General features: G+C 41.5%; 1 protein-coding gene across 20 annotated transcripts in view; it reads left to right on the forward strand.

Moving 5' to 3' along the window:
* Positions 1–4,428: 4,428 nt before the first annotated feature.
* Positions 4,429–13,649, forward strand: part of MYO5A (myosin VA) — a 205,958-nt gene continuing 196,737 nt past the window's right edge. For 7 of the 20 annotated variants that reach the window (XM_043524716.1, XM_037910151.2, XM_037910147.2 and 4 more), the window contains exon 1: positions 4,431–4,899. In XM_043524716.1, coding sequence (XP_043380651.1) covers positions 4,873–4,899 — 27 coding nt within the window. In that variant the 5' untranslated portion in view covers positions 4,431–4,872. Of the gene's footprint in view, positions 4,900–13,649 lie in introns of all 20 variants that reach the window. The other 13 variants (XM_043524710.1, XM_043524715.1, XM_037910149.2 and 10 more) reach the window with 4 other exon arrangements.

Here is a 13,649-nt window from a genome sequence, read left to right on the forward strand (position 1 = left end):
GACGTCCATGCATGAGAAATCAACTGACTTCACTGAAAGGTAGTATTTTTTTATTTAGAAGCAGACAGCTGTTTCCTCAACCAATCTATTTTACTATATGCCTGCTAATGCTGTAGTAGATACCCCTTTTCTAAAAACAAACAAAAAAACCTGTTAATATAAACAATCTTCCTCTTTTTTAAAGGCATATAATGTTCAATCTTCAATTTTCACTTACTCCATAAACCAAGAATATTTTCATATTTAGTCACTCAAATCATGTGCCTTGATAACTAAGGCAAATATTGACCTTTCATGGTTGTATTTGTGGGCTACTGGACATCTCATGCCAATCACATTCCCACATAAATGCGACCTTTGGTATGAAACCTCTGACGTGCCAGTGAACTGGTCAAAGAGAATGACAAAAGGCAGGGTGCTAGTCTTTCCAGTTGTAAGACTATTTTACAGCAAAATTTTAAAATTCTTCCACTGTACTGCAATTTCACCCCCCTGCTGAAACAGATGTGACTCGGTCCAGTTGAAAGTCAGTGCAATCCTCAGGCCCTTTGAGTAGTTAACCAGAGAGAATAGACAGCTTAGACTTCTGCTGTCAGAGTACAGATTTCTCTGAAATTCTAAATAATGGCATATCCTGTGAATGTAAACATTTTAGCCTAATTCCTAAACCACCATATTGCTGTGGACAAAGTTGACAGTTCTGTGTACTGATCTTCATTTTTTATGTTCATTTAGATCCTATAGACCAAAATATCTGTGCCAACGACCCCATCTGCAGCTTTGCTGAAAAGATCATGTTAAGGAATGCTGGTATTAGTATTGGCAAACTACTCAATACCTAAAGGTATTGATTACCCAGTAAGTCTGATGGGCATTGCAGCTTTGGAGGTGATGGGACCAAATATGAATGGAGACCTTGCATCCAAGACCATAAGTGATGTGAAAACAAAGTTGTGTGTACAAAAGCCTATACAATCCACTCCATAAAAGGGTGAACTCATGCTGCAATTTTACTTGATATTTAAGTAGAGCTCCACCATGCAGTTTTCCAGCTGAGGCTTTCATTTGGCAAAGGATGTCTGTTGACTGCAGTTTGAGCCTTCTCCCTGAATGTTGAAAGGTGCATGATTCATCCTACAGAAAGCTAAACTAAGCACTAAATATATGTTCAGTTACTTACTCCAGGAACAACTTTTGTTTTGATCTACACCCTTGTGTAAAGTTGCATATTCACAGTATGCACTGAGATTTGTTTATTCATTTTGAAAAAAACAAACCTCTACCAAACTTAAATGTGTATGTTCCTTTATTTGAATCTGGCTTACAATGGAATATGGAGCATTTTTTGTTGCTGTCGTTGCTTTGGGCTCTGTCCCAACCTAACTAAAAGCAGATATTTTCAGGAGTTATTTTTAACTCCGGTAGCAAAATAGTGTGGCATGGAGACTTGCAATGCCATTTTCTAGAAGCTGGATGAAGGACTTGAGTCTTGTGAATGTTTTTATTTCCAGGTTTTTTAAATACATCGCTATTTCATAACTTAGCAAATAAAAACAAGCTTTAGTGGCCTGTTTTAAATCTTTATGTAGCCTAAAGGTAACTTGTGTTTCCTTTAAAACTTTGCTCCTGTGTAGTTGTTCAGCTGTAGACATTACTGTGCCTTTCTACTGCATACTCCTAAGTGTGTCGGTGAAACTTATGTAAGTCAGGGGGGTGTTTTTTCACACCCCTGACCAACAGAAGTTTTACCAGCAAAAGTGCTGGTGTGGACATAACCTACGTTACATTGTGGGCCTGGACTGACACATAGTCAACTCTGCAGAAGCAACAAGGACCCTCTTTCACTGATATAGCTACTGCTGCTCATTGGGGGTGGTTTAATTATGCTGATAGGAGGGCTTTCTCCTTTCAGCATTGAGCAGCTACACAGGAGCCCTTACAGCTGCACTGGTACAGCTGTGCCACTGTAAGGTCTGTAGTGTAGACATAACCGAGAAGCTGTTCCAAGTTAAACTACCAGTGACTCCAAGGCCCATCAGCAGGGGTAGACAAGACAAGCCATTCCAGCAGCATGTATTGATTCAATGCCATTGGATGACTCCCCCTATCCTGCAGTGGTCCTGTGGCCATCTAAAGAATCCAAAAGTTATAGTATGGCATAAAGAAAGCTACCCTGCACACCAGGATCTGGGCCTAATAGCTCAAAGAGAATTATATGGGTCTGAAGTTGGAGCAGAATTTCTCTTCAGCAGTTGAACCAGATCACAAAATGGGTATACACAAGAGAGCTTTAAATGACTGGGTAATGCTCTTTTTAATCTTTGGAAAAAAAAATTCTACTTCTACAGTATTTTCCTGTTCTAAATGTCTGGAAGATAACTTTCTCAACATTTTCTCTGCTTTGATTTGAAATCCAGTATAAAATAGTGTATATGAGAACCCTGTCATAGTTGTGTTAATTCTGACTAAGTAACCAAGTGACTGACTGCATCTAGGTATATTACAGGCACGCTGTTCCTAAAAACTGTCACTGCCTCTAAATCCTGATCTTTAACAATCTTGAAATCCCAGTTCAGATGGAATTGTGCCCAACCACTAGTGTGTTTTTGGGTACACACAAATATTTTGTATTTGTAATTACAATTGAATCCTGGGCTCCAACTGTGAATGGCTGGTACAATAATCCACTGTTCAATCAAGCTCCTGAAAGTAGAATTTTGGATTGCATTTAACGTACAGATCATCCCAAAGAAACAAGATAGATGTTATACCTGAGCAAGTGCACAGACAGCAAATTCAGGTCCCTTTTAAAAAATAAAGGTCAGTAAGTTCATGTACCCAGAAGGAGCAAAAGATGAAAGTATCAGAGAGAGGAGACAAGTGTGTGGGCAATGGTGACAGAGAATAGGAATAACCAGAGGGCATGTCATGTGGTCAGGAAGACAGGCTCCAAGGGAGTGAGAAATTCAGTGAAGAATATAGGGTAAATAGGCAAGAAGAGGCCCATAGGAAATACGAGGAGGGAAAGGACAATGATCACAGTGTTCTTTTCAGTCTAATTTTAAGCTAACTTGTAAGGTTTATTGCTTATGAATGGTGTTTGACAGTCCTAAAGTACATTTTCTGTTTATCCACAGAACAGATATGAGGAGCAGCTGTGTAAACTTCTCTGCCAAAAAGCCTGAATCTTGAACTGGAAGATTAATTGGCAGGTATAAGAAGGTAGTTCATGCCCTTTCAATCCATAGCTTCTCCCTGAGATGCCAGTGCTGATAATGGCAACCTGTTTCCTAGGAACTGGATGATGATAATGGTTAATCAAAAAAGAAAAATTGACAGAGTTGAATATATTCCTTTGACTATACTCTTCACTAAACAGCTACAACTTCCTGCTGAACTAGCATAATAAAATATGGTAATTCCCTCTCCTCCCCCATTCCTCAGCTCCTTTCGGCCCCCTTCCAACATCAGTAACACATGATGATCAAAGATCTTGGGCCATAATCAAGTGATAATCAAGGTGGGCCATTTCCAGCAGTTGAGAAGAACATCTGAGGAACAGTGGGGGTGGAGCGGAGGGGGAGGGGGAGGGGGATTAGTTTTACTTTGTGTAATGACCCATCCACTCCCAGTCTCTATTCAAGCCTAAGTTAATTGTATCCAGTTTGCAAATTAATTCCAATTCAGCCGTCTCTCGTTGGAGTCTGTTTTTGAAGTTTTTTTGTTGAAGAATTGCAACTTTTAGGTCTGTAATCGAGTGACCAAAGAGATTGAAGTGTTCTCCAACTGGTTTTTGAATGTTATAATTCTTGACGTCTGATTTGTGTCCATTTATTCTTTTATGTAGAGACTGTCCAGTTTGACCAATGGGGTCATTACACAAAGTAAAACTATTTCCCCACCCCCACCGTTCCTCAGACGTTCTTGTCAACTGCTGGAAATGGCCCACTTTGATTATCCCTACAAAAGGTCCCCCCCCCACCCCTGCTGGTAATAGCTCACCTTAAGTGATCATTCTCGTTATAGTGTGTATGGTAACACCCATTGTTTCATATTCTCTGTGTATATAAATCTCCCCACTGTATTTTCCACTGAATGCATCCGATGAAGTGAGCTGTAGCTCACGAAAGCTTGTGCTTAAATAAATTTGTTAGTCTTTAAGGTACCACAAGTACTCCTTTTCTTTCACTCACTAGATCGTAGCGAGGTTTCCTCTCCAAATTGCGAGGTTGGACTGAGGGAGTCTCTCCCTCTTTCTAACCTGGTGGTTAGGCGGTCAGAGGGGCTGGTTCTGATCTCTTCCGCCTCCCCCCCGCCCCCCCCGCTGACGGATGGATGGGAAGGGGAGTAGAGAAAGAGGGCACACTGACATCTAAGAGAGTGGTCATGTTTTACACACAGTAGGCAGGGGCAATTTCCCCCCTATAAACGGAGGGGGGAAGACCCTGACCTGGACAAAATTAGAAAAAGCAAGACTACTCCTTGTTTCCACTGCTCATCCTTTAGCTCGAAGGTCCGGCTTCTTCCTTCTACCGCAGCTTATTCCTCTCAAGCTACAGCCCTCTCCCCAGTACCGCAGCTGGCTGCTCCCTGGCTTGGCCCCCGCCCCCGTGGAGCCTGCAGCCGTCTGTCTGTCTGCTCCCGTCCCGTCCCTCCTACCCACAATGCACAGAGCGGAGCAGCCCGCGCCCCATCCCCGCATGACAGGTAACTAACAACATGGCGAGCCGAGCCGGGCCGGCGCTCTGAGCATCCCCTCCACAGCCGCCGCGGGCCCCGCGCTGCGCCGCACCCCGGGCCGCCAGCCGGGGGCAGGGCGGAGCAGGGAGCGGCTGCGCCGAGCCGCGCCCGGGAGCCGAGGGCGGCAGCGCGATGGCAGCCACCGAGCTCTACACAAAGGTAAGGACCGGGCTGGCCGCACCTGCCCAGCGCGCTGCGGCCGGGGAGCGGGTGGCCGGGAGAGAGGCCCCGGCAGCGGGCACTCGCCTCCCCGTCCGCCCGGGGGGGCGGGGGAATGAATGAATGAAAAGGGTGGCGGCAGGCCCCTGGAAGAGGGGGGGCCGGGTGCTGAGGGAGGCGGGGCGGCCCCTGGCAAGTGGGGGGGGGCTCCGAGGGGGGTCTGGGGGGAAGGGGTGAGCGGACGGTTCGTGCTGTTCGCGGCTGTCCGCTTCCTCCTGGCTCCCCCCATCTCAGTGGCTGGCTGGGGGCCGTGATTGTCCTTCATGCAGCCCCTTGGCCAGTCCGCCAGCGGCTCTGCAGCGCTGGGCAGCCAGGAAGTGAGGGAGCTGGGGGTGACCGTCGCTGAGGATCCTTTCCAGCAGCATCTTTCCCACTTGGTCCGCTGTGCCCCTTTTCTGACCTGAAAGTGAAAAGGCTCAGGAAGAGGAAGGGATAGCATCGGTGTATCTAGCACTGTGGACGTTTCCTTATCATGCACGCTGCCACCGCTTCTTACCTTGTTCCTTCCCAATATGGATACACCTCTGTTTAAGACTAATATTCATAATCTCCATTGTATGTTTGCTTGAACAATTACCTTCTAATATATTTTCACTGGCTCAGCATGTCACACTGACTTCATTATAATCAGATGGCTTTTGTTTTACTCCACATGCTAGCTAAAGAATTGCAGTTTAGGAGATACATGGATTTTCATCCTCTGTTTTTGTTCTTCTGTAGGGATATGGAGGTAGTGGACAGCTAGGTTATGCTAATGGAGTGAAGAGACAGAGATATAAACCTCCTGGATTTCACAGGAGGAGGCATTAGTCACCTTGACTCTTCATTGTCGATAAGTCAGGCTCCGAGATTCATACTGCTGATTCTTTATGTAAATTCTGCTTATAGCCTTTACATATCAGACATAGCACCATTTCAGTGTAGTTGAACAATCAGTACTCTAGGTATGTGGCCATGGTTATTTTTAAAATTATTTTTATTTATTATTTTACATTGGACTGTGGTGTTCAGCTATCATCATAGTTTCTAAAAATGTTGTCCAATTCCTTAAAACCTTCTGCTGAGACATACAAGGTAGAAAGACCTCTAGTATTAAAACCAGGGGTGCTGAAACAATTTTTATAGTGGGAGTGCTGCTGATGGAAAACATGTATTGGTGTTTGTTATTACTACTTAAAGCCAGGGGGTGTGGCAGGACCCCTAGCTCCAGCACCACTGATTAAAATCAACTTTTTTGGTGATGCTGCACATTCAGATTATATTGACTCTTGGATTTGATTCAGAATCACTACTGCCAGTAGTGAGGCAGTAGACTACTTTTTTTAGTAGGGTACACTGGTCAAGCAGACATCATGTCCTAATGTTTTTAGGTCCTGTAATTTGGTATCTCATCAGTTCATGCATTGGAAAGATCAATGTGAACGCAGTATGTAGATTTTGATGACAGGAAAGATTGCAAATTAAGGTCTGTTGAAAAGGACATGTTATGTATTAGCAATAAATTAGAGAATGAGAGAGAGAGAGCATGTTTTTTTTTTTTAAAAAAAAAACCTGGTAAAATCTATGCTCTAGTTTACTTTATTTAAGGGTGACCGGGACCAATGTGGTAATCTAATCTGATCTCCTGCAGAACACAGGCCATAGGATTTCACCAAGTGATTCCTGCATTAAGTCGTTAACTTCTGGTTGAGCAAAATCATGTATTTTTGAAAGATGCCCAATCTTGAGTCTGGAGTCACTTTTGAACATATTTGATGATCAATCTAGGTCACTTTTGAACATATTTGATGATCAATCTAGTTCTTTGCTTAAGGAAGGAGAATGAAATGGAACAGCAGATTTGTTTTTCGGATGGGCTAAAATCTTTCACCTTGTTTGTGGTATCCACCCACAAACAGAGATATAATGGGCGATGCTTTGAAGATAAATAGTCAATGCAAACCAAACTCTTCATGCTCTTCGTAGCGGGGCTTGAAAATTTCACTAGACACCTATAAGAGGCTGATACAAACGACTGACTGCCATATTATCCTGGGGCAACATCCTGCTAGGAGGCTTAAGGTACATCTACAGAGTAATTAAACACCCATGGTTGTCCCAGGTCAGCTGACTCAGGCTCACGGGGCTTGGGCTGCGAGGCTGTAAAATAGCTGTATAGATATTTGGGCTCAGTCTGGAACCAGAGCTCTGGACCCCACAAGGGCTGAGGCTCCCAAAGTCCAGGCTCCAACCCAAGTCCTGACATCTACATAACAATTATAGCCTCTCAGTCTGAGCCCCGCAAGCTCGAGTCAGCTCTGCCACGGGTCTTTTATTTCAGTGTACACGTACCCTTCTGTTTCTGGTTTGTAGGTGTCTAATAAATGTGAAACCCTCTCAGACTGATTAAAAGGGAAAATGTCTTTTTTTCCCCCTTCACACTCACCTCAGTTTTCTCCATATAGTTACTGTCCCATTCCCCAGTTTAAAATATTTAGGTGTCCTCCTTAGCATAGCAGTAACAGAGTAAAATTGGCATGATTCTTGATTAATGAACATAGACAATGGATTTAAAACCTTAGCAGGCAGAGGTGAAAAAGACCTAATGAAATAAAACAAGGACTGGGTATAATCCCCAATAGAGGATTTAAAAAATAGTAAACTAAAATGACCCTCACTCTTTGAAGATACACATAATGCTGCGACAGCAAACTGTTCTTGCCACCTTTAAAACCATATGCTTTTCACATCTCTCCACTAGAGGTAAGCACATTCAGGAAAGTCACTTGGGACAGTTCCTCAGGGCTTCTAATGGGAATGAGACTTAACATAGATACACAGGGACTTAGCATAGCCTCTGTATCTTGGGACAGGAATTACTTTACGACTGGACCAAATATTAGGTAACTTATGTGGTGTCAGAGGTTCAGTAGTGCAGTGGAAGGATCATACTTGGTATTACAGATATGTATGGAGAATACCAAACCATGAAGTATGGCTTTCCGTAGCTTAGTGTGTGGGTAAATTATTGTGAATTAAGAGGTCCATTACGGCGTGAAAGACTTTTGTGGGACTCTATGTGAGTGTGAAAAGGAGCTTACATGATTCACTTTGTAGGAACACATCCTTAGGCCTTTTGTAGACATACAGTTTGAGTGCTGGCTTTAAAGAAATCAATTAAAAACCAGTGTAGTTAAATTGGAGCAAACCCCTGCGCCCCCAATATTTACACATGTACCCGCACACACTTAACAACCTAAGTAAAATTGATAATAGGGACTCAATCTGCAATAAGAATGGCCACACTAGGGGCTGTTCTGATTTTAACTGAATTGTCTCCTGAACTGATTTTGTTAAATTGAGGCTCGAGCCATGTATAGATTAGTTTTGATTGTAAAATACTTGAGCCATGGCAGACCTGGTCTTTTATGTGTTTTCTGTGAATTGTGTAGCATACTTGTGGGCATTATAAAACAGTAATTTGTTCTCCCTGGAGACAAGAAGTAAATGTTCTATAGTAGGGTATTTCGAAAATACACAATGAAGTCTTGAGACCTTACTATGGTATTCTGCTATGAAAGGAACACTGTCAACTTGAAATTAGAATTGGAAAATGTATAGAGGAAAGCAACAAAAATGAATAGGGGTATGGAACATCTTCCATATGAGGAGAGATTAAAAAGAGTGGGTTTCTTCAGTTTAGAAAAAAGTCAACCTAGCCAAAATATGATAGAGAGCTATGAAATCATGAATGTTGTGGAGAAAGTGAATGAGAAATTGTTATTTATGCCATCACATAACACAAGAACCAGGGGTCACCCAAAGAAATTAATAGGTAGCAGGCTTAAAACCAGGGAGGATAAAAAATCAGATTTTTTTTTATTTAAATCAATTTTTTTGATAAAATGCTTTTTGAGGAAAAAACCTATCTAAAGATAGTTTTAATTAAGATATATTATAGCTCAAAGATAACTCATCATGGAATAGGGATTATAAATTCTAATTCTATCGTATGAGACAATATATTAATGTAATGTTTAAGAAAAGTTTTGTAAATGAGTTCCAATAGTTCATGGATTAGGGACCCAATCTTATGGGGTTCCAGGGGCTTCTGTATAGATTATTTAGGTTAATCTTTCTATTTGCCCAATGGGATTCAATGCTCAGTTTAGAAGATACCATCAGAGATGCTTAGTTTTGCAGTTCTCAAACTGTGAATTTGTGTCTCCAGAGATAACATGCTTGTTAACAGCAAAAATGGTTTTAAATAAATAGAGGTGAGAAATAACAGACCTCAACCCTATTGTCCCTCTGCAAATTTGTGTACACAGAGTCAATCCTTTACCTCTCTCTAAAAGTTCAGAGTTTCAAAAAGTTCAATGAATAGAAGATTATTGGGGGGCGGAATAGATCTGGACAAGGAGAAGAAGTCTAGAGATAAATGTGAGATGGGCGGGACAGGCAGTAGAAACAAAAGTGAAACTGTTTGAGCAGCCTATTCCAGAAGTCTTGAGGTCTTTCTGAGTGTAGCCTTCATTGATTTGAGATCTACCATACCATTCTCTCACTAGAAGGGAATACCTATAATGACAGCAGGCCGTAAAAGAGACCCAGTTTGGGAATATTTTAATGAAGCTCCTCTACCTGTGGGTAAGACAGGCATGCGTCCAAAATGCAAACAGTGCAACAAAGAAATGCAAGGCCTGGTTGCTCAAATGAAATAACATCATGAGAAGTGTTTCTTCTCAGGAGGAAGCTGCGTTGAAGATGATGAAAGGAACGTACTTAAAAAATGTATAGTGTGTACTTTCTAAAAATGAAACCTACATCTATCTCTGCATTGTGAAGAATATGTTTTAAGTTTATAACAACCAACAAGAATGCACTTTTATGTAGAAATCCATGATTAAATCGAGTCTTCCTGATTAAATCAAATCCACCCTGCTTAAAACAAACATAAGGAAGTATGTCCTCACACAGTGCACAGTCAACCTGTGCAACTCGTTGCCAAAAGAGGTTGTGAAGGCCGAAAGTATGACATGGTTCAAAAAATAATTAGATAAGTTAATGGAGGATATGTCCCTCAATGGCTATTAGCCAAGATGGTCCGGGATGCAGCCCCATGCTCTGGGGTTCCTAAGCCTCTAGCTGCCAGAAGCTCGGATTTGTCGACAGGGATGGATCACTCAGTCACCCTGTTCTGTTCATTCCTGCTGAAGCACCTGGAATTGGCCACTGTTGGAAGACAGGATTACTAGGCTAGATGGACCATTGGTCTGACCCGTATGGCCATTCTTATGAAATCTCATCAATTTTTTAAAAATTGAGTTAAAATGGTTTATGTAGTACACCTGAATCACCCTGCCAATTTTTGTGGCTTTACAATCGCATATTCCTGTTGTTAATGTGGTAAAGGGACTCAACTCTGTATGGAGATATATGATTTAGAGTGTGTTCAGGGTGACTGCACTGTCATTTTTCTATGGAGGGGAGGTGGCCCCTCCCCTCTGGGGAAGGGGAACTGACAGTTGGTGGAAAAGAGGGCTAGCGGCAGGCAGTGGGGAGCCCGAGAGGGTTTGACGGAGAGAAACAGAGAGTCTGTGAGTAAATGGAAAGAAAGAGAGTGAGGGCGAGAGGGCAGCCAAAGGGGCGGAAGGAAACCAGAACTGAGAGAAACTGAGAGTGAGTGGACGGACAGACTGAGGTTGAGCAGAACAGCCAGATGTGCAGAAGAGGGTCTCTTTGGTTTAAAGCTGGCTAAGTCAGTGCATGTTTGATGTTGTGTTCTTGAGCGTCCGTTCCTGTTTGTTCTTGATCATTTACTTCAGTTGTCTCCTATCTTTGATTTATGTTGTCCCAGAGATCCGGAACAGGAGAGCCAAAGGTCCTTCAGATCCTGTGGATCTGGTCTAATGTGCACCCCCTAGGCAACATCAGTGGAGTCAAGTCCATCTCTTCAGGAAGTCACAAGAAGTGCCGGAGGCTCAAAAACTGGCTTGGGCATTAGATATTGCGAAAGATATTTGGGAAAACTAAATCTAAAATTAAACTAAAATAATAATAATTAATAATAATAAACAACCTATAAGATAATAGGCTTTGCATTCAGAGATAGATATATTTCTTTATTTAGAGGGTTATATTTAGTTAGGTGAACTTAGTAGGAAGTTATAGTGTGTGTGTGTGTGTGTATATGTTCAAATTATTCTAAGTTTTTTTATTATATATATCCTTCATCTATTTAATGTTATTGTACGTAGGTGGAATCTAATTCTGTTTGTTCCGGTTTAAATAAAATCCATGTTATTGGTTTGTTTGTTTTCTGACAACCAGTTGTATTATTTTGGTTACTATTAAATAAGCTTTGGTTTCAGAGTAACAGCGGTGTTAGTCTGTATTCGCATATGCATCCGATGAAGTGAGCTGTAGCTCATGAAAGCTTATGCTCGAATAAAGTGGTTAGTCTCTAAGGTGCCACAAGTACTCCTTTTCTTTTTATTAAATAACCTTTTATCATAATGTAACATCTCTCTCTCCCCCCAGGTCTCACCTGGTAAGTAAATTATACCACCACTGTGATGGACTATTACTAAATCTTGTTCGGTGGTTTTGGGACGGGGTGACCCTCAGATGTATTTCAAATTATAACATAAATAACACTACTCTGAGAGTTCTGTTTACACTATTTTAAATTTTTTTCCTGATGCTGTGTGAAAGACCTGTGTCAGTATTAGTCAGTAATCCATATTTCAAACAGTGTAGAGTTATCACTAAGAGAGAACTAGAAGGATTACATGAACTTTCTATTTAAACTCATTTACAAGCCAGACAGCAAGGGGGATTCAGGTAGACACCTCCAGCCAAGACCACTGACTTGCCTAAGCATGAGCATTTGGTGAGAGCAAAAGACAGCCAAGCCCTTGAAATGCTGAATACTTACTTGAGTAATATGAAAAGTGGATTTGAGAACCAGCCTTCAAGGGAACTCTTAATTTATGAAAGGTGTACAGAAAAACAGTAATTCAGTCCAGTGCTTACACTGGTGAATGACATAAGGAAACATGAGACAGACTAATATTCTCCTCAGTGATGAGAGACTGGTATAGTAAAGCAAGGATATAAAAAAGAAATGTGAAGAATATTGCAGTGCTTTAAGTCAAGGAAGAGGGGAAGAAGGATGACCACTGCCTTCAAGAAAAGGCTGTCTCACAGGGAACAGGGATGGTGAGAAAAGGACAAGTTGACCAGAAAGATTGTCTTTTAAATGTCAGTCATTGCTCCTTCAGTGTAACAATGTGAATTGGACAACTCTTGCCAAGTATAAGAAGAGAGATGTTATGCATATAATCTTTTTTGTTTTAATTTTATCTTTTTATATTCTTAATCTCACTTTACTACAACCCAAGTGGTTGAAGACTGTTGTTTGGGATGATCTATATGATATTCCCAAAGAGGTCCTCAGACTCTAAAGAGCTGGTGAAGCAATGGAGTCTCTCCTGCTTGGGATTCTCAGTCAAAAGGGCACAGGTCAGGAGATCTTTCCCATAAAGTGTTTTGTGATCCTACTGATGCACAGGAAATTCCTGGTTTCAGAGTAGCAGCCGTGTTAGTCTGTATTCGCAAAAAGAAAAGGAGTACTTGTGGCACCTTAGAGACTAACAGATTTATTTGAGCATAAGCTTTCGTGAGCTACAGCTCACTTCATCGGATGCATTCAGTGGAAAATACAGTGGGGAGATTTATATACATAGAGAACATGAAACAATGGGTGTTACCATACACACTGTAACGAGAGTGATTGCTTAAGGTGAGCTATTACCAGCAGGAGAGCTGGGGGGTGGGGGGGGAGACCTTTTGTAGTGATAATCAGTGATGACCACAATAAGAACAGAGTTTCAGGATGTCATGTAGTAAGACTGACTATACAGATAGACTGAAATTGTGTGTAAAAGGTGTTAAATAAATGCACAAAGAAAAAGAAAAGAAGTGTGGAAAGAGTGTTTTCTTCTACTTTTTTTCAGTTACAGTAGTCTTAAAGGTTACTTGTTACGCTAGTGGATGCAAAAATTGACTGGCAGCGTGGCTGTTTGAAAATGTTGTCTGTGTCTCTTTAAATCTTCATTGGGAAGTTGGTAGGGACCACTATTTTTGTATGCAAATTATGGAGATTGCAGATCAGCAAAGGGTGGTTGAGCAAAGTTCTACACTACTACATTTTAAGATATGCCAAAGCACAGTTCACCTGCAGAATGAGGACCGATGCTTTCAGGCTTGGATCTCTTGCATGGCAACATGAAATACTATTCTAGACCACTGGTCAGGCCACATCTAATATCTTGAAATAGGATGTAGTAACTATTATTTTCCTAAACTAAGCAAGTCTTACCAGACACCATCTACTCATGTTGACCCTGGGTCATATTTCTAAATTATATCTTCATATTTTAGACCGTCAATGGCTCCCACTTCCCTGCAAAGCACACCATAGAAACAATTGTTTGCAAATTCATATCTATTTGCAGCAAAGCCAGAATACTATGATGACACAAGTTATCATACTAAGTTACAGAATCTTATGGGGGTAATTCCACTGTGCAAAGTTAAGCTTCCATTCGTCTTGTGATTGCTTCTGTTGAAAAATCTACTTATCCACATGTTGGGTTTGTTTAAACACTCTAACTTGTATAGACATTACTATATGCTTTTGTAGT

This window comes from Chelonia mydas, chromosome 10, assembly GCF_015237465.2.
Source record: "Chelonia mydas isolate rCheMyd1 chromosome 10, rCheMyd1.pri.v2, whole genome shotgun sequence".
NCBI classification, from domain to species: domain Eukaryota; kingdom Metazoa; phylum Chordata; order Testudines; family Cheloniidae; genus Chelonia; species Chelonia mydas.